General features: G+C 42.7%; 1 protein-coding gene across 1 annotated transcript in view; it reads right to left on the bottom strand.

Annotated features, from left to right (window-relative positions):
• gabra3 (gamma-aminobutyric acid type A receptor subunit alpha3) overlaps positions 1-22,214 on the bottom strand; it is a 121,653-nt gene that overhangs the window by 40,977 nt on the left and 58,462 nt on the right. The window contains exons 3-4 of the mRNA XM_030746757.1: positions 6,869-6,990; positions 1,073-1,140 (exon numbers count right to left, since the gene is read on the bottom strand). Coding sequence (XP_030602617.1) covers positions 1,073-1,140; positions 6,869-6,990 — 190 coding nt within the window. The remainder of the gene's footprint in view (positions 1-1,072; positions 1,141-6,868; positions 6,991-22,214) is intronic.

Below are 22,214 nucleotides of genomic sequence, written 5' to 3'. Positions count from 1 at the left end.
GACAGAAAAATGACTGGAGGTGGCTGTGGCTCAGGAGGTAGAGCAGGCCATCTACTAATCAGAAGGCTGGTGGTTTCCTGGCTGCTCCAGTCATGCCAAAGTATCCTCGGGAAAGATTCTGAACTGCGAGTTGCTCCTGATGTGTTCATCAGAGTGTGACTGTGTGTGTGAATGTTAGATAGAAAGCACTTAGATGTAGAAAGTGCTTGTATGAATGTCTGTGTGAATGGGCGAATAAGACATGCTGTACAAAGCTCTTTGAGTGCTCAGGTAGAGTCGAAAAGCATGTATAAGAACCAGTCCATTTACCAATTAGTGTCAATTAAATAAATTCTTTAAAATGATTGCTTACTAATGGTAAATGCCTTCTTTATTACTGGGCACACTTACCATGTTAGTTAACATAACAACCATCAATGAATTAAAGATGTTCACCTTTAACATCTTCTGTAACTGTCTTCACACAAGCTTATGACATCCTCAGGAGATCCTCATCGACTCATGCTTGAGTCTGACAGACTGAACACAAGCTGCTCCACAGAAGCTATGTTTAGAGCCATGGAACAGAGTGAAGCAGCTCTCTAGTGAGACCAAAACACTCAAAGTTCAGCAAAAATGCACTAATCTTGCTATGTCATACAGGCTGTCAAGCCAGCTCAGTGCTCAGCCTGAGAAATCATCCAGAGCTCAAGGCGGTCAATTAGAGCCGCGTGATCAAGTATGTCAAATGCTGCATGGGGTCTCAAGACAAAGCATAAAACATCTCACGCAACTGCTGCCTACAGAGGATCATCTGAGGCTTTTAAAGGAACTTCTCAAGAATGTTTGTGTTTTATAAAAGGAGACCACTTTGACAAGGAACAGCATCATCTGAAACAGCTGTGTGCTAGTATAAGTATACGCACACACGAAGAACCATTACTACTACTACTACTAAATACATGAATAGCCAGGGCCAACAATGCCAACATCCTCTATAAAGACCTCCAAGCAAAGATGCTTCTCCAATCCAAATGCCAAACAGTTCAGATCTGTCCAGAGTGAGGAGGAAGCTGAGGAAAATGGTACTCACCATGTCCGTGTCTGAAACTGGCCCAAAACTTGTTACATAGATGTTTGTCCTCACTTCTGTCACGCTCTCTGAGGAAAAGAGACAACGAGAACCAGAACACATTACAGTACAGTCTGTACACGAAAAACATTGCTGCAGCTCTGTCTTTGTTAAGCCGATTGTTTGTGTGCATGACAGTGAAGTTTGCTGGTCGGCTTTTAACTAAGCTGGTTCAGAGAAAGCCTACAGTATTAAATGGTTAGAGAAGCACCTCAGTCTGAGGAAAGAAAAGCAGAAGACTTATGCATGCTCAGGGAGGAATTTGTGTCCTCCTGGACAGCTTAATACCTGGATTCAAACTGTCTTTATGCATCATTTTGTCAAATCCATGTTCTTCTTGTACCACAGACTGCTGGTTTAAGAGCAAAATGCTAGACCAATAACATAAGATATTTCCTACAATACAGACAGCACTGGCTATAGCAGTCCTAAGGATTTGGCCCGAGAGTTGTTGTTTTTCCCCTGACCTCAATTCAGAGGCAAAATTTTGCTGCGAGCAGCTTCGCAGATGCTTCTGAAAGTCTTTCATTCAGTAAAACTACCATTTGTTTGGCTCAAGCTAGTTTTGTCCACTAAAGCATAAAATCTGCTTTGGGCCACGCCCAAGTCTGTATCTTTGGAGACGAGATTCCCTTTTGACCCAAAATTATTTTAGTCAGCCTTTTCAAAAAATATTTAACAGTCCCTAAGGGACTACTGGCTCAGGAATAATATGCAGCAGCTTATCATTAAGCAGTTTTTACTGAGATAATGGGCACACGTTCTTGCAGTCACACAAATCTTTACGCACACATATACACACACACACACACACACGATGGATTTATTGTAGCATGATTGTGGCATGACTTTCTACCCTGTGCATTCCTAAGGAAAATGTGTTTCTTTAGTTTTAATGACATGTATATTACAATAAAAGCCCGATAATTGCTTTTCTGTCACGATGATTTATTGATGATTCCCGAATCTGCAACAATGATGACACTGATCATTATACGGGAAGCTCGTGCAGACCTTTCATGTGACATGAATTATGTGACGTGGAAGGATTGTTTCCAAACACGTCACTGATGATTTTAATATCACATTAAGTGGGGCATGGGATGAAAGTCATGACAGATCAAAATTTGCCCTCTTCAGTGTGGGCTGAATCAGCTCCTCTGGGGCAAATGTGTAAAGCAGGCTCTTGGGCCGCTGGCGAGACAAATAGCTGCTCCCAGTGGTGCAACAACTAGAGAGTGATGAGGCTTTTCTCTAAAAGTGAATAGATCCTCGCTCTAACTGTGTCCCAGATCTAAATGACCACCCACAGGTGAAGTCCCTAATCCTTTAGCAAAGGCCCCCCACCCCCCCGAGAGAGGAGATCCACTTCCACATTAATCATTTCTGTGACTCAAATAGCTCTCACAAATATACACGATTACACAACACCAAGTCAGCAGTTTGCATGGAAGACATAGGCAGGGGAACAGAATGATTTGCCCTGTTTCTGTTTACAACAAAGCACTGGAGCATAGGGCACAGCTAATAGATGCCGCTGAAAATAAAATGAAATGGCATTTTTCCAGTTTCTGGCCAGTCTGTTGTCTGAGATGGTCCCACATGGCTGTTTTTTCAGAAGGACTAGTGAGGCGTGGGGTGGCCAGCAGGAGGGAGCTTGGTACTCTTGTTCTTGTGCAGGCAGCAGCTTCAGACTTTGACTGAGCGTCCCAGCTGTACTATAGGGTGGTGCCTTGTCTCTGAAGGGCAGACGCTGCTAATCTAAAGCATTAGCAGGCATTTAAACAACATCTGCAAATTTATACCTGTCAGATAAGTTTACAATACATTTTTCAGTAACAGCCTTAAATCTTTAGATTTTATGGCTGTTCTGATCTCTTAAAAAAGCAAGTGTATGTATAAAATGAAATGAAAGGATAATAAATGTCACCAACTTTCTGTCTGAAAGAGCATTTCAAATATGAAAAATTTAAACAGGTCTGCAATTTAAGCCTTCACACTAAGTAATACAGCTACAATGTACCACTGCATAAAGTAACTTAAAAAATGTGTCCAACTCATTCATTCACAACAACTCATTCATTCACAACATAAACACATACACTTATAAGTTGGGCGGGGGGAGGGGGGGGTGGGCCATCTCACACCCCGATTTCTTATGCCTCGCCCGAGGTCGGGGTCGGGTGGATCCTTGGGGACCGGGCTGGCGGCATCTTGGGGTCACTGTTGGCCCTGGGGTGGTTTCCGCTCCCATCTTCAGAGAGTGGGTAGCTATGGATGAATGTGTGTCTTTGTATTTGTCACAGTCTTCGTGAGTATGGGTGGGCGAGTGAATATGGTGTATCTATGTTTATATGTGTGTGGGAGAGTGTGTTTGTGTATAAATGTGTACATGGGTGTGCTTGCCGGTGTGCGTGTGGTTGTATGTTTGGCTGGACCTGGGTCTGGGCCGGTGGCTTGCCTCCTGACCGCTCCTTGCTGGTTGCCTCTCCCCCCCTGCCCCCCTGGGGTGTGGGTACCTCCTGGTTCCTGGGTGGGGCCGGATGTTCTGATGTGGGTGGTGACCTGCTCCCCTGGGGGCTGCGGCGCGGGGCTGCGTTGGCTTCTTCGGCGTGGGGGGGGGCCCTGTGGGGGCTCGGGCGGCCCTTGGGTGCCGGGGGCCCTGGGGCCCTGCTGCCGGCCGTGCGGGGGGCTGGCCGCTGGGGGGGGGGCTGGCTTCTCGTTGCCTCGAATGCTCTGGTGCCCTTGCTCCTTGGCTGCTGGGACTCCATCTGAGACCTCCGTCCTCCGTCTGCTGGGAGGGGTGTACGGTTGTCTTTGGAATGAGTGGCCGCGGGTCTTCGTAGGTCTTGATGGGCTGCTGGTGGCCTGGGCTTCCTGGGATTCTCTTTGCCTGCCTCTGGGTTCTGATGGGCGGGGCTGCGGCTTTCTGCCTTCATTGGTAAGTACATTTCATGACACAAACACATACACCCACATAATGACACAAAATGGTTGGTTTGTATAACTATTCTTCTTTTATTTTTATTTATTTATTTATTTATTTTTTCCCCACACAATCTTTAATTTTGCAGATATTGTCAAGTGGCTAACTATTTGGTTTACTTACTTGCACTCTTTCCTGTTTCTTTTTTCTATTTTCTCTCCTTTTTTTTCCCCTTTCTTCTTCTTCCTCTTTCCCTTTCTCTTTTCTTTCTCTTCTCTTTTCTATTTCTTAAGCCTGTCATTTCTGGCACAATTTGATAAATAGCATGTTAAAAATAATTCAAATAAAATAAAGGATTACACAGTAACAAGAGGAGCCTATAGAGAACCTATAGAGCTCATCTTGAAATAGCAAATATGTTTGGCACATCAATGCATTCAGATCACAGTTCTGTTTGCAAGATCTGCCAGACATGACAGGCAAAAAAAAATAAAATAAAATAAAAAAAAAAAAAAAATAAAAAAAATAAAATAAAAAATGTGTCCAGCGGTTGCACTCTGCTGACCTATGAATAACTGATATATTTTAACCAATCAGAATAATTTCAGCTCTAACTGTAATCATTTTCTTTGCTCAGTGACAATTTTCCCAAAGAACTGTGAGATAAAGAGGTGTAAAAAAAAAAAAAAAAATCTGAATCATGCTTGAATTTATAGGCAGTTCCTGCCCCGCAGAGGGAAACCATCATCTGCGTTGCCTTTGGAGATGGGAACCTTTGTTAAGAGGCAGCATATACTGTAATATTAACACCCTATGTTTGGTTCCTCTTCCTGGTTGCTGCCACATAGCCCAGGTCATCCAGCATGGTGGGCCTGCTGCCCAGTAGGTACGCTCGTGGTATCTGAAGCAAGCAGTAGAGCAGAAATGGACATTCCAGCTGACTGGCTGAGAAATGCCAAAGCCTGCTTGAGCATGTGGGCTTGCTGTCGTGCTTTCGGTTATCCTTGGGGGATGAATATTTGGATGAAATGGCATCAATTAGTGGGATTTCCATTGACGTGTGTGCTCATTTGCCATTTGGGCATGATTGAACAGAGATTTTCACCCAAGGGAGCGCACATTTCCACAAGAGTGATGTAAGAAGTGCTCCCACTGTTTCCGTGCAATTGCCATATCGTCCATATCGTCCACTAGCAGTGCCAGTGTGGTCTGATGAAGCCATAAATAAATAAATAAAAAAGGAACCCTGTTTTTTTTTTTTTTTGTAGTTTGCATCTTGGCCCAGTGGCACCTATGAGAGTATGGCAAAGTATGCATGCTGCACAGATGATGAGCAGAAGTGTGCTACAGGCTTAGAGGTTTATCACCTTCATAAGCCATGTGTCAGGCACTGCTGCAGCAACTGCTGACTGTGTCGATAAGGTGCCAAATTAGTCTTCCAACTTCAGCTAACTCACTTCCTGAAGCACATTCACCTGTTCCAGATGTAGAGAATCAGACACATCAGTTATATAACTGTTTTTTTCCCCTCAATGAATAAACTATGTTAAGGCTTTGTATGAAATGTGTATTCTAACTACAGTGATCAGCTGGATCAGTAAATACCCCACTGAAGCATAAAAATGCTACTGCTTAAAAATGCTACACTTCCACAGTACATTTGCTTTAGATTAAATATGTCGTGTTTTCAAGCAGCTCTTTGCAATAAATGTATGTAATCAAAAGCCATTATTAAGATTTGACACCTTGTGATCCATGAATTTAAGGAAGAAGCTGAACAACTGGATTAATGCTGTTTATACCTTTTGATTACAGTTAAAAAGTGACAATAAATAAACTTAAATATTTTCTTTAATATGACTCGTATTCCATTACTACTATTACCAGAACTAAACTTTGATATTTCATTGCATTGTACTTATTTTATATTCTTCTGCTATAATGGCTCTTTTCCATTAATATTAAAGCTTACAGAGTGGGTGTGCTGGGTAAGTTTGGGGTTTGCAGTAGCAGCAGTTTGGCACTGGCAGAGAAGATCTGGCACGTTTTTCATGGGTCTAACCCACATACTCAACTCTGCTGCTCAACCCACAAACGCATTTTCCTTACAAATGTGGCACCATGTAAGGGGAAATAAACAGGCTTTCCAACGGTATAAGATTTATTGCCAAGAAACAGAGAAATAATCAACTAAACACAAATTTCCTTACTTTTTGTGCTAAGTTTATGTTAATTCATTTTGCAATAGGACTTTAATTCCACTCCTTTCGGCAGATATAAGCAATGTAACTAAATATATTCTCAAATCAAATAATCTACTGATATGTAAATGAATGTAACATTTATTGTAAGCAATGATTCATGCATTAGGAAGACAGCTTCCGGTTTACTTCCAAGTTCCTTCTTTTCACAGTAAACATCAGTCTGCAAAACACGATGATGCAGTCATAACCCACAGCACCCCCACTCTGTAAGCTACAATATTAATGGAAAATAGCCACTATAGCAGAACAATGTAAAAATAAGTACAATGAAATTATACTTTTAAGTGGTTTTTACTTAATCTGCAAAAAAGTTCAACTTAATCAAAAATAATCCATTTCATTAACACAACAGGAAGAAAATGACACAGAATCTCCAGTATGAGTTAGTAGATTAATTAATGCATTTAATGACTTTCAGCATTTGGGATTACAGTGTGATTAACATTTTCATGCATCCCATCAGCCATACGGCTGTTTGAGAACAGTAGCACAGTGAGGACTCTGACGCTGTGCAAATCCTGGAAGATTCTTTTTCCCTGTGCAGGTGATTTATCCAACATTACTTACCTCCTAGCCCAGGACGGAGCCTGTTGTCATATCCATCCAACAGCCTGTCTAAGATTCGGGTGAAAATGGTGATGTTGTCTCTACTATCATCAGGCAACGGCTCTCTGTGTCCAACTACTGCCCTGCAGCGAGAAATGGAGAGAGGAAAGTGGAGTACAAGAATAAGAAAAGATGTCAAATTTCATATGTCAATGTCATAAATGAAGCACCGACTGTGTACAGCAGTGTGAAAGCCTGCTGTTTGTATCAGCCACTGCAAATCCAATCCAGGACTATGCATTTCAAAGCATCACCACACAAATTAATAATATATATATATTTTTTTTTAGAAAACAGGTAATAAATACCGTGTCTATGTTTAGGTATCATATTTATAGATTGTATTTTAGCTTCATATTTTTCTGATAAAATCTTTTGGCAGTAATGAGCCTGAGACTTAAATCAATATATGAATAAAATCATCTGGTTATTTTTCTTTTTTTTTTTTTCTTTTGTATTGTCTTGACTGGTTGGAATCTCCATATTTACAAAAGGAATGAATTTATAGTAATAAGTTGCTTCCCAAAAAAGAACATACTCAGCAGCATTTTGTTAGAGAATTCTTCACATATTGCTATCAGCTGCTGGTTATTAATTTACATGGCCCACAATCCCCAACAGAACAATACTGTAGTGAGATGAAAAGGCCACCATACTGTAGGTGGAACAGTGATGAGTTAATGAGTACCATCTTTAATTAAGTTAAAATCCCCCAAGGACCTGACCTATAATATTCAAGTAATCCTCATCAACCACCCCTCCATGCCCTGATGCACTGTTCCAGAGGCAGCCTTGTACATTTCTGTAAGGAAGGAGTTTACGGATTGAAATGAATACTGTATATTCCGTGAAAGATTCTCAAAGGGAATCCCACACTCAACAGCAATTCTCTCCTTTCTCCTGGCTTTCTGTAGCTTCAGGTCTCCTATAATAACAGCTGAATATTAAGAGTCCACTGGAGCTACAGTCCCATCCATTAAAACACTTACTGAGTGAAGGTCATCTCTTCAAATGTATGCAATTGTAATTATTATCAGTTTGGGGAGCTTGGGATCTCAAAATGGCATTCCCACAGAAAAGGCATCATAATTTTGAGGCATCTGGGCAAATTACTTCGGTTTAACTAAGTGGCCATTATGAGGGTATCTGTGGGCAATAAAATACATCAATTAAACATCAGGGTTCCTTCGTGTTCTAGCGATTACTCCCTCTATAATGTAATGGCACTCATGTTGTACAATACACCAGACGTAAAAGCTTTTAAAGCTTTGAAAGTAAGGATAGAAAATGATAGATAGAAAGTAGTGTTTTTATTTTAGGGAGGTTGAATTGTGTAAACTCTGCCAGTAATACTTTATTAAGTGTTAAATTAAGCATTAAAACCCTCTGGTAACTATAAACGCAAGCATGCTGTCAGAATATCAGAGGGAATACTACATTTATACTGATGCTTAATTGTAACAGCAAGTAATGCTGCAGAGTTAGCTTTTATTTTACATTTCACTGCTTTTAACTCATTTTGATACGTTTAGGTTCTGCTTTTTTTGTTTTTGCAAAGTTAGCCCTGTGTGACAGTTTTTTACTACTTCTACTGCTGGCTTTGTATGAGGTGAATAAGAGTGGATAATCCCTCTTATGGTCATCTCAGGCACACAGCTCTGGTTATGAGCACAGAAGCCCCACCCACGTTCTGTTTGCAAATGGTAGCCAATTGGAAGAAAGTTGGTTTAAAGGAAAAGGAGCTAAAATCACTCCAATGGAGAAACTGAGGAGCCAAGGCCAGCTATAAGATAAATAAAAATGGGTGTGAAATCATACAAAGCTATTTTAGCAGAGTCCACAAATACACCACTCAGTGCAGCAATTTTCATTGCCTGCAGAGTCCACTATTCACATGTGTGAAGAATTCCAGAGAAATGAGGTGTGCTTGCTAACCAGCAGTACAGTGTGTAGTTTTATCCCACTGACTGACTCATTGACTGTTTACTAATCGATTTCCCAACACTGTACCAGAGCTGCGTTAAATTACTGCTAACGCTGCTGGTGCCTCACATGGAAAGCATTCAGGCAGGGTGACTTTTACTGTGAAAAGCTAATGAAGCAAGATGGCTACTGCATAAAAAGGCACGTATGAACAGGTACTTTCAGATTTTAGTTTTTATTTTTGGACAGTGGATCAGTTTTAATTATGGATGAGAGTAATAGAACCTTAATGGAGTGAGCTGTTAGAAGAAAAGCTGCAGGTGGCAGACTGCACACCTCTAATGTCTGCAAAATGCACTTGCAATTACTTCTGATTGACTCTTTGAAACATTGTTTGTCTGCACAGTAAACAGACACAAGTTGCTCTTGTGTGTTTGCTGCAGTATTAAACTTCCTTGACATGAGAACACTGAGGGCCATGTATCATTGCATTATACACCTCACACACAACACAGCTGAGAAAACTACCTGCAGCATTCACTGATTTTTGTCTTTGATAACATAACATTCAACATATGTTTGAAAATCTTCCATTGAGGTCTTGTCCCATGTCTGCAGTTAGGTCTATAATTTGTTGGGCAAAGACACAATTTCTGTACTTGTGTACACCGCCAAATGCTGTGTTTCCTCCCTTGAGGCCTTTACTGCAGCTGCCTTCAGTTGCTGCTTGTTTGTGGGTCCTTCTGCTTCCAGTTTTGTATTTAATAACTGAAAATCATGCTCTACTGGGCTGAGATCAGGTGGCTGACTTGGCCACTGAAGAATATCCCATTTCTTTGCCTTGAGAAACTCTTGCGTTGCTTTTGCAGTCTGCTTCAGGTCAGTGTCCATTTGCACTGTGAAGCACTGTCAGTTTTATAGCTCTCGGCTGAATGAAGTTAATCTTGGTTGCATCTGTCCAAAGAACTCTTTTCAGAAATGTGCAGGGGCTTGTTCTTGAGTGTAACCACTGGTGTACACCTTAATGGAAATCCTCTGTGTTTCATAAAGTCCCAAGAAACTTTTGGAGGGTTCTTATGTCCCTGGGTGAAATCTTTCCTTAATTATAAAATTCTTGCTGAAATGCTGCTGGTAAATTCAGTGTCCAGGGTGGCAGCACAGGGAAGGATCAGCCTTCAGAATAAAATAAAATAAAACCCAAAAGGTTGTATACCCAGAGGAAAGATGTAAAATGGGAAAAATTGCCTCTGCAGCAATCTCCCTTGATACCCCTGATTATGCTCAAGCAAGCACAAGTACACGAAGTTCACTTAGTTCATGTTTGTTTAAACACTGTTTGTGCATCTTTGCTGTAACTGCATAAGAAAAGAAAAATCATCATTAATCTTCTTCTGGTGGTGTTAAAGTGACACAATTGTTCATCTTTTCTTTCTATGCCCTCATAAATGGAAACTCTTTTCTGTACTATATTTTAGTTTTTGTAATGAAGTTGAGTCTGTTAGTATATCGCATCATTTTACCATAAACAATAAAAACGACAAATAAAATTAGATTATGATGGATTCTTTTATGACTCTGTCCATTAAAATGACAAACAGAAAAAAAATCTAATACTTCCTCTGCACCAAGGTGACCATGGAACATAATGATTACAACTTTCAGAACCAAGGGAGGGTCCTCTCCACTGAGCCTTTTATTTCTAAGCTAACCACTCGAACCCCATATTTTCTATCAAATAGGCATATAATACACTGCTCAAAAAAATAAAGGGAACACTTAAACAACACAATATAACTCCAAGTAAATCAAACTTCTGTGAAATCAAACTGTCCACTTAGGAAGCAACACTGATTGACAATCAATTTCACATGCTGTTGTGCAAATGGAATAGACAAGTGGAAATTATTAGCAATTAGCAAGACACACTCAATAAAGGAGTGGTTCTGCAGGTGGGGACCACAGACCACTTCTCAGTACCTATGCTTTCTGGCTGATGTTTTGGTCACTTTTGAATGTTGGTGGTGCTTTCACACTCGTGGTAGCATGAGACGGACTCTACAACCCACACAAGTGGCTCAGGTAGTGCAGCTCATCCAGGATGGCACATCAATGCGAGCTGTGGCAAGAAGGTTTGCTGTGTTTGTCAGCGTAGTGTCCAAAGGCCGGAGGCACTACCAGGAGACAGGCCAGTACACCAGGAGATGTGGAGGAGGCCGTAGGAGGGCAACAACCCAGCAGCAGGATCGCTACCTCTGCCTATGTGCAAGGAGGAACAGGAGGAGCACTGCCAGAGCCCTGCAAAATGACCTCCAGCAGGCCACAAATGTGCATGTGTCTGCACAAACGGTTAGAAACCAACTCCATGAGGATGGTATGAGGGCCCGACGTCCACAGATGGGGGTTGTGCTCACAGCTCAACACCGTGCAAGACGCTTGGCATTTGCCAGAGAACACCAGGATTGGCAAATTCGCCACTGGCACCCTGTGCTCTTCACAGATGAAAGCAGGTTCACACTGAACACATGTGACAGACGTGACAGAGTCTGGAGATGCCGTGGAGAGCGATCTGCTGCCTGCAACATCCTTCAGCACGACAGGTTTGGCAGTGGGTCAGTAATGGTGTGGGGTGGCATTTCTTTGGAGGGCCGCACAGCCCTCCATGTGCTCGCCAGAGGTAGCATGACTGCCATTAGGTACCTAGATGAGATCCTCAGACCCCTTGCGAGACCATATGCTGGTGCGGTTGGCCCTGGCTTCCTCCTAATGCAGGTCAATGCTAGACCTCGTGGCTTGGAGTGTATCTGCAGTTCCTCCAAGATGAAGGCATTGAAGCTATGGACTGGCCCACCCGTTCCCCAGACCTGAATCCGATTGAGCACATCTGGGACATCATGTCTTGCTCCATCCACCAACGTCACACCACAGACTGTCCAGGAGTTGGCGGATGCTTTAGTCCAGGTCTGGTAGGAGATCCCTCAGGAGACCATCTGCCACCTCATCAGGAGCATGCCCAGGTGTTGTAGGGAGGTCATACAGGCACGTGGAGGCCACACACAATACTGAGCCTCATTTTGTTAGTTTTAAGGACATTACATCAAAGTTGGATCAGCCTGTAGTGAGTTTTTCCACTTTAATTTTGTGTATGACTCCAAATCCAGGCCTCCATTGGTTAATAAATTTGATTTTCATTGATGATTTTTGTGTGATTTTGTTGTCAGCACATTCAACTTTGTACAGAACAAAGTATTCAATGAGAATATTTCATTCATTCAGATCTCGGATGTGTTATTTGAGTGTTCCCTTTATTTTTTTGAACAGTGTATATACATAATTATGCTCTGGCAGAAATGTGTTTAAATTTGAAAGTATTACAATATTATAAATTTTTGATTTTCTTTCATGCAACTTATCAAATATGGACAGGCATGTAGGTTTGAAGTAGGCATGCCGAAAACACCGAATACAAAAAGCTTTTAGAAAAGGCTGCGAGAGTTTAACCGCAATAGGTAACATCTCACTTGACATGAATCATATATCAAACAAAAAGCCTCCGTGACCTCTCAGATGGCACCGATGGAAATTCAGAAATGAACGAGGACCCCCTCAGTTGGTGAGAAACCATTCGTGCAACATCTGCTGCACAAATATCCACTTCAGAAAAACAAAGAAAAAATGTGCGGTGTGGAGCATCTGCATGTTCAACTGAAGCGCACACGCCTTCTGTGACACACACAAACACTCCTGTAATCTCTTCCAGTAGGAGCCAGCTGTTTAAATTCACTGATGAGGACTAAAGAAATGGGACATTCCCTCTGTATTTGACATAATTTCCATTGAAACACAGAGGTTTTATAATCATGCCAGCTGCTGTGTTTCACATCGGCCCCCTTCATTATTCACACCATCTCAACACAGGCACATGAAAACATTTTAAAAGAAGCACGGAGAACCAAACAGCACATTATATACACATAAAAGAGGCCACTGCCTCTGTTAACACATTTCTGGATGTTTGAATTTCAAGGGTAAAAAAAAAGTAGCAACAGGAGCAAAAAACTATTACTGTTGTAGATCAAGTCTCGTGTCGACGTGCTGCTAAATTTGACAAATACTTTCTTTTATTAAACATTGATATCAGTCATGGGCTTAGCATATAAATATAGTTAATTATTAATAACTGCCAGAAATGTCTGATCACATTATTCTGTGTAGCTGTTCTAAAGATGAACTTTGATGGTTAAAAGTGAATTATGAATATTTGATCATGAGATCAGGAATATTTACCAATGCTGTGTGAAGCCAGCCTGGAAAGCCATTGGTGAAAGGCCCCAATTCATCATCGCATCAGTTTGCTATAGAATTGTAAGAATTAACTGCAAGTTTTCATTAGCAGCTGCAAGAGGACAGGAAGGATTAGTTGGACCTATTTGGAGGGGATAACTCGCACTTTTATTATTCTTATTGACTATTTTCATATCAACTGTGCAACTAATAAACTTTTTAATTCCTAGCATTGTACACAAGCGGCTAACGTTTTATTTATTGAGGCAATTAGTGTAAATGAAACTGCTCTAAAAGAGGCGCACTAGCACACGGAGCTCGGTTCTACTCTTTTTCAGCCTGAGCAGAGGTTTAATGAGGATAAGTGGGAACAGCTGTGTGGGTGTGCAGGACCTTTAAGCTGACAATGGGCCTTTTTTCGCAGTAGGTACTTGACTTGTATCTGGGAAGAGCACAGGTGTTACTACTAACTTTAACAATGGCCCTGCTACATTGTGCTACAGAAAACAGAAAGCAGCAGCAGCGGGAGCCTGAAACTAGATCCGATAAATGGTTTTCAATCCAAAAGGATAACAAATATCTATGATTTGTAGTTCTTTGTTCAATTTGCAAAATTATCCAAATAAAAAAAATGTGTCTGGAACTGGCACTATCCATTTTTTTTCCTGATTGCTTCACTTGATTTGTAATGTTCATGTTTAGGTCATGTTTTGTCCCTGGGAGTGGACTGTACCAATAGTGCCAGGGGGGGTGTCTGCAACTAGTAACAAACCCAGCAACTTAACCATATGACGTATGATGCACATTGATAATTCATGAGCCTCAGTAAGGCATTAAGTGTTAACTCCTGGGCTGGAGCCAAAGACCACTGAATTATTGTTGTTGAGAGGACAGAGTCTCCTTCAAAGAGCCTACCTTTGTGAGTGTGTCCTCTCCTTCCACGCCCCAAATGGTTTGAGTATATTTGCATTAAATGACCTTCATATTCTCAAGTGTAGCCTATAAGCTAATAATAAATGAAACAATGAATAGCTAAATAAATAAATTAATAGATACATGTAAGTAAACATGACATTGTTCTTGTTGATAGCAAATTATTAATGCCTACAAGTTATTGCATAGTCATATTTCACTTGCTTTGGAACCCTGAGGCACTACTGGAACAGTCAAATCAGGGTTTTTTTTTTTTTTTTTTTTGGCAGCAACAACCTGAATGTAAACAGTTCAAATATGTAACTTTAGAATATCCGTTTGTGTATCTTCTAACGGTGCGGTTTAAGTTTTATGGTGCAAACTGAAAAAGAATTGAACTGTGAAGTGTTACGCTGAACAATTACTTGCTAACAGCCATTAACAAGAATCCCTCTGTGCTCTTGCTCATCTTGATAGCTCATTCCTACACATTGTATGACCTTTCACACTGCACAAATATTGTACGAAAAGGCAGACAATAGGCTGCTATACTTCAAAATCTAGTCAGAAATTGATATTTGTACACAATAGCACTACAAGTCCTGTTAAGGTGATGACTGCTAGCTGCCATAGACAGGAAACAGGAACCTTGCATGGACTTCTGCACAGCTTTGTCTTTTTTGTTTAGGCGCAGCAAGTACACAGTGTTGCAGAAACTGACTATAATGGAGCTATTTACAGCAATCAAATTTAAAGCTCCATGCTACAGTGATTGTCAGAAGAAAATGATATCCTATACGATGCCTGACTCCCCGGAGCACTGAACAGTGCACGCTGTTAACCTAAGGTTGGTGTTACCATAGTTTTAAAATATTTAAAGCCTAAATTATAATATTAAATCACTCTAATTTAGTTTTGGTTTTCGGGTTTGATTGTGACTGAGTGCTTTTGCATAGAAAGCTTTAATTTAGCATTTAAATGAGCAGTTTTGTCACTTCCACAGTAGCAGCATAAGGCAGGAGCACATTAAAACCAAGCTGCTGGTGCTAGGCATATTTTCTGATGGCATCATTAGATGGCATAAACACGAGTACTAAATCGAGGATATTCTGCGTCCTGGAGCACAACAAAAATTAAGCAGCCTAATAGTATATGCACAAACTTTTTTGGAAGTTTACTCTCTGTTGAAAACACTATAAATTTAAATGTTATCCTGTGAAAGTTTCTTAATTAGCAATTGCTGTAAAGAGTATCTCTTTAATTAATTATTACTTAGCCCCATTTCTGAGGGGCATTCATGATTTCCAATATTCTTCAGCTGAAATGAAGAGGCCCTTTTTTTTTCTAAAAAAGATGAAAGAAAAACATCTAAGGCCTTTGATACCTTTACAGGCCATGCTTTTATTTCAGTGGTGCACAATATTGTTCATGAATGTTGACCATAAGGTGGTCAGTTTCTGCTGCAGAGAAGAAGAAGCAGCTGCCTCTGTAGGCCGGTGGGAACAAATGCGTGTGGGCCCGGCAGTCTGAGTTAGTGGAACGGGCATGCACTGAGTGAGTGGACTGGCGCTGATCCAAGGTTAGTGCACTGAACCAGTCTGACAGGTGAAGGATTGCAGGCTTGGCCAGGGAAGAGATGTAGTGTTGGTCTCTCAGGGCGTGCTGGTGCCTGCTGGCAGCCAGAAGGTGTGGAATGAGCAGCGAGGCTGGAGGGAAGTGAGCAGTAATGAGAGCTGTTTGGGTGGCAGGAAGAGATGAAGGTGCTTCATGAGCTGACTGAGTGATGGCAAATAAACCTTAGTGAAGAGGAGTAATTGTGCAAGCTAAAGTTCAAGTGTGCTGTTGTGTGCAAATGCGTGCTTCATTCAGTGACTGATCTTTCTTGTTTTGTTGAGGCCAGTTATGTTATCCCACAGCCCCAGGATGCTGAATATATAAAGCAGTTTGAAACGATTTGATTAAATCTTGTCTGTACACACAACAGGGACTGAATTTCATTACCAGCTAAAAGAGCTCTGAGGTCGCATCAGGACAGGCCAGAGGAAAAGGTAACCAAATCAGATTTTAGGGAATAATTGTCATTGGAATATTTACTGCTCCTCTGCTATTCACATATACCTACAACCAACTTAAAGGCCTCGTGTAACGGTATTACTCCTTTAATGTGATGCATTCTCATTTCAAACGGGATGTCTGAGGAGACAGTGAGGGATGAATCTCAAGTGTGAGGCAACGAGCTTTGGCAGTTTTATTGGAGAGAAGGGTCAGAAAGGTGAAGCTGCTGTAAAATCTGAGAGGATTTTATTCATTGGATGTTTAAGGTCCACCCACTTGTGCAGCATGAGTCACCTCTGAAAATGCTTTGTTCTCCAAAAGGATCTTGGTAGCTTTGACCTAAACACAGCTAAACAAACTAAGGCCATGTTTAACCTTGTTTACAAACAAACAAATGCAGCCTATACAGTATTTAAAAGACTGCAGATCTAACTGGGATTTTCCAACACAACCATCTACAGAATGATCCAAGAAGAGAAAAGATCCAGTGAGCAGCAGTTCTCTGGGTGAAAAATGCCTTGTTGATGCCAGGGGAGAATGGCCAGAATGCTTCGAGCTAATAGGAAGACAACAGTATCTCAAATAACCACTTGTTACAAGCAAGGTATGCAGAAGAGCATCTCTAAATGCACAGCATTTCAAACCTTGAAGCAGATGGGCTACGGTAGCAGAAGACCAGATCGGATGCCACTCCTGTCAGCTAAGAACAGGAAACTGAGGCTACGATTTGCACAGGATCACCAAAATTGGACAACAGAAGATTGGAAAAATGTTGCCTGGTCTGATGAAGTTTAATTTTTGCGGCAACATTCAGATGGTAGGACCAGAATTTGGGCATAAACAACATAAAGCATGGCTTCATCCTGCCTTGATGAGCAAATTAGCTGCCAGGAACAGTTTGAAACCCCCACAATGGCAGGAAGAGAAGGTTTTGTTGACAAGCACTGCTCTATTTGCAGTCAGCCAATCAGAAGAATGTAAGGTTTTACGGAGTTTAAATAAGATCTTTTTTTTTTTTCAGCCATAGGTTTAATTGTAAATTATGCAAAGCTATTCTAGTGTAGTCCCAAATAAAAATATAGAGCTGGAAAAAAGCAGAATGGGTTACACATATGCCCGTGCACATTCCTGGTAGATTACGGTGTAAAAATAACGATGACAGAGCTTTTGAAACTGTCACTGATGTAAAGATGTGTCTACTGCTTGCAGTGGACTTCATAAACTGTATTTCATATTTTAGCCCCCAACAGTTCATGTAGCTGGATGGTTTTAAGTATGATTTTTGTTCCTGTGCACAGTGAATACATACTTAAGCATCATTCACATATTATTGAGAGTACCCCTCTTAAAGTTAGTGACTTGAAAAGCTGTTGAACTCTGATAATAGAATGTTTGTTCCTTTCTCCCAAACACTTTTGCTGATTAATTCCCATTCCAACAAACTTTTAATCTCTTAAACGTTCGGCTGCTGCTGCTGTTGCTGCTCGTGCTTTCTGAATTCCAAGTGGGCACCTCAGGAAATGCCACGGCATCCTCGTCCAGCTACCTTGTCTCTATCTCAAATGTGCGTCACCCCATCTGGATTGATGTGAGAGCTGCCAGATGACTGATAAGAAGCCTGATATCCAAAGCGGCCCGACGACGCACTCGCTGAACTTCTCGCTGTCTCGCTGCTGAGAGCCAAAGGCGAGTCAAATCGAATGGAGGGGATTAGTGGAGCTGCTTGGAGCTTTGGGAGAAAAGATATACTGGAAGTTGATCATTATTCTTAACTGCACTTATGGGAGGTACTATTGAATTTATTTACTTAAGGATATGAAAGCATATATTTCTATCTTTGTGTCATCTAAGCTCCACAAAGGGGAAGGAGGCATGATGGGAAGTCATTTCTACATTGCTGATTAATAAATTTGAAATCTGAAGCTTGAATTTTATTCATGAGGTAACCTTTGCAGCATAACTAATCTTCCTCACAAGATCCTCCACTCATATTCTCCCCATATCTACCAACAATATATTGGTAATGTTATGCAGCACAGCATTATGCAGTATATTGTCCCTTACCAATGGATGCCTTGTATCATTCATAGCCTTTTCAATGTGACTGATTTTTCTTTGTTTGCCTCTTTATTCTGGCATCCACTCGCTTGGTTTAAGCAGATAATATGCACTGGAGAGGAGCTGAAGTAGGAGGGTGGGGGTGAAGTGCTTCGGGTAATATCAAACGGTACCTTTGCCCGACTCCAACTGTCTCATCTATAGTCATTCCTCTAGGCCAAAATTTCTCACATCTTTCATCCACTGCACTTTAAGTATTTGAGAGAAGTTGTTCTAAGAAGTTCAGAATCTGCTGGAGTGGAAACTTTTCTAAAATGTGAACATGCTGTTGATAAACACAAAGGTTTTAATATATCAAAAGGACAAACGGTTTTAAAGCCACGCTAACGGTGTCCTTCTCGTCCAGTGACTTTCTTTGGAAGACTTTTATCTCCCTGACTATTTTGTGATCCCATGACTTTTCTTCTAGATATATTTAACTTTGTTTTGGTTTTGATTTAAATGTATCATTAACATTTGAATGGATTTTCATGAAACAGTGATGCCCAAAGAAATTTTCTCTTACTGCCATCACCACTTCACAAAACACATTTGACAAATACTATAGTCTAAAATACATCCAAAAGAAATATTTTGCACTATTAAGCAAATATTAGCTTGCTATTACACTAAATTGAAAGGGTAAACATATAATTACAATTATAACTGTGAGTGTGTTCTGCTGACTTGTATTTGGTGCAGGGGTTAAGAGTCAGGGACACAAGAATAGCTGACTTATTATATGCTAAATAACTTGTCATATGCTAAATTCCTAGACTTTTTACACCATTCAGGCCAATAAATTTTCACCTTACAGTGTCCATTTATCCAATCACTCTTCTATTCAAACATGTACCTTTCCCTATGTAACTTATTATGGAGCTCTTCCCGCAGGATTCCCAGGCACTCCCCTGCCAGCTGGGCTGGAGTCCCTCCAGTATTTTCTCGGTTGGCCCCAAGGCCTTTTCCAAGTATGCCACACCTGGCACTCTTTGTAAGGCAGACACCTGGGGGACATTTTTAGTACTGGACATACTTTGCAATGTGTGTTTGCAGTAGATGGCAAGTTAGGTTATGTGTCCACTGGGAACATTTCCTCAGAGCTTTATACCACTGTACTGACTTATGGCAACAAACTGTTACAGATTTCATACAGTGCCAGGAGATTTACATTGGATTTTTCACTCAGAGCAAAGGAGTGACAAAAGCCTTTTCAGCTTGGGAAAAGGTTTTCAACAATTGTTTGGCATTAATGACAACCACGGCCAGCAGTTCCTCCCCAACATCTGTTTAACACTTCCAGATAAAGCAAAAGGAGCAGGCCAATTTGGAGCCTCCTCAGCCCATTGATTACCATTAGGCTTAAACTTGGAGACTGTGGCACAATCTGCTCAGACAGAAGAACAAGAAGAGGAAAATAAAATCACTTGGAACATGTTCATTTTAAGCTGTACTACCATCGGATGGCCTAACATTGCTGCTCTGTCTCTCGTTCTTTACTTGTCATCAGTATTTGTGGAAGTTTGCAGTCCCGGCTCTGCACAGGTCACAGGTTACGGAAAAATGTGTGTGACATTTCTGTCGTCAGCTCATTTCTGTCATGGTCCTGGGCCGTCTGCCCAGCGTTTTGTGTTTTTTAGTTTATTTTCCCTGAGTGTTTAATTCCCAGTGTGTTTGGATGATCTTGTTCCCTTTGTCTCTGTCTCCCCTGCTCCATGGTCTTGTCTGTTTTGTCCTGATGTCTTGTCCCTGACCTCCTGTGTTTTCATGTTGAGTTATTCCTAGTGTTGTGACTAGTCTGCGTCTCTGCCCCGTGTCTGTGTGCCAGTTCCCCATATGTAGTCTGCGTGCACCTTGGTTAGTCACTTCCTGTATTATTTTGACAGTCTTGTGTTCCCTGTGCTTTGTGTCTAGTTTTGCTAACCCCTGTTATTAGTTTCATTTGCTTCACCTGTTGCTCCCTGCTGTTTCCTCTTGCCCTGATTACCTGCTGTGTATTTAAGCCCTCAGTGTTCATCTGTTTCTTGTCGCGTCGTCTTCAGTGTTCCCTCGTTGTGTATGTTCCTTCTCTGTAGTTACTTTAGTTTAGTTTTGGCATCTGTCCAGCCCCTGCCTAGCTGTGTTCTGGTTCCTGTTATGTTTTCCCAATAAATCCTCTAAGTCCTGTTTTGTGAGTCTGCATCCTGGGGTCCAATCCTGCCTGCCACACACACGCCATGACAGAACGACGCGACCATTTCAAAGACCCCGCGGACTCAGACCTCTGTGAACGGCAGCTAGCTGTGCAAGCTCACCTGCAGGAAGTGGTGAGGAGGAAGCCGTGGCTGGCTCCCGAGTACGAGGGACAGCTCCGCCGCTCTCACCGCGCTTGGGGAGACTCCAGCTGGGTTAAAGGGTCTCCGCGTCAGAGCTTGCCGCTCTCTCCACCTCCGCCGCCACAGCCCTGTTCATCAGCCGCACAGCAGCCACCTGAGCCTCGAGGGATCCGGCTCAGTGGCTTTTCAGTTTCACCGAACCCGCCACCTTCTGCTGTGTCTCTTGTCAGCTCCGCTTCCCCTTCAAAACCGGCAGTGGCAGCAAGGTGGAGCTCCCGGCGCCATAAAAGCCGAACGGAGCCAGCAGCCAGGGATAAAATGACAATGGACTCTCTGCAGTTTTCAACCACTTCCGACTCCACCACTGAATCTGTCCCTCCTTTCCCCAGCTCGTCAGACATGATTAACCACACTGCTCCACCGTCCTTGACAGCCAGATCAGACATTTGTAACAAGGCATCCAAGCTCTGTATCCTGTGGTTCCGGCTACCCAGTGAGGAGCTGGGGAATACCATCGCCCACAGGATACATGACATGTTGACAGAACACACCTGGCTTATGGATTCCTTGCCCCGGCTAACCCAGTGTTATGCGGAACAAATACTTCATTCCGCAGCCCTCACTTTCCCCTCTGTGTCCCCCAAGGTGACTGTTTCCAATAAACCGGCTAAAGAAAAGACTGTGTGTTTCACACCTGGACTCAACCCTGACGCTCCATCCTCTGTGCCTCATGCTCCTGCACCCGCTTCTGTTCCGCGGGTGGGAGCACCAGCGCCTCAGTCACCAACGCCGCTTGTAACAGTCACCCCTCAGCCACTTCAGTCAGCAGCAGCTCCAGCAGCTCTCCCTCAGTCTGCTCCCACGCTGCCAGCCTCTGTAGCTCTCCTGGGCTCAGCTTCCCCGGTGCTAGCTCTTCCCACCTCAGCACCTCAGCCTCAGCAACCCACGCCGCCTGCAGCAGCTCCTCCCCAGTTACTCCCGTCTCAGCCAGCCCCTGTATTTTCTTCTCAGCCAGCAGAAGCTCCAGCCCGCCCTAGCTCTCAGCCTGCTCGCCCTCAGTCAGCAGTAGCTCCAGCCGCTCTAGTTCTCCCTGCCTCAGCTTTGCTCCCTCCAGTGGTTTCTCTTTCTGTGATCCCCTTGGTCAGTTTAGTTTCACCTCCAGTCCCTTCATCTTCAGTTTTAGTCTCAGTCCCCTCATCCTCCTCAGCTTCAGCCCCCTCGTCCTCAGTCACCTCAGTCCCCTCATCCTCCTCAGCTTCAGCCCCCTCATCCTCAGTCACCTCAGTCCCCTCCTCCTCCTCAGCTTCAGCCCCCTCGTCCTCAGTCACCTCAGTCCCCTCATCCTCCTCAGCTTCAGCCCCCTCGTCCTCAGTCACCTCAGTCCCCTCTTCCTCAGTCACCTCAGTCCAGTCAGCTTCCCCGGTCCCCACAGCCAGTGCTTCAGCTTTGCCCCCTTCAGTGGCGTCACTTCCCTTAAATCCCTTGGTCTCTCCAATCAGTTTAGTTTCATCTTCAGTTCTAGTCGCAGTCTCCTCGGTTTCCTCCGTGCCCTCTGTCCCCGTAGTCCCTCAGGTCCCCGTAGTCCCTTACTCTACTTCCACTTCTGGTCCCTCAGTCCCTCAGGTCCCCGTAGTCCCTTCAGCTCTCCCTAGCGCCCGGCCTGCTTCCACGCAGCCGGCTCTCCCTAGCGCCCGGCCTGCTTCCACGCAGCCGGCTCTCCCTAG

The sequence above is a fragment of the Archocentrus centrarchus genome, chromosome 14 (assembly GCF_007364275.1).
Source record: "Archocentrus centrarchus isolate MPI-CPG fArcCen1 chromosome 14, fArcCen1, whole genome shotgun sequence".
Classification (NCBI taxonomy): Eukaryota; Metazoa; Chordata; class Actinopteri; order Cichliformes; family Cichlidae; genus Archocentrus; species Archocentrus centrarchus.
Note: the sequence above shows the minus strand (reverse complement) of the source record. Positions and strands in the feature narration are given on the sequence as shown.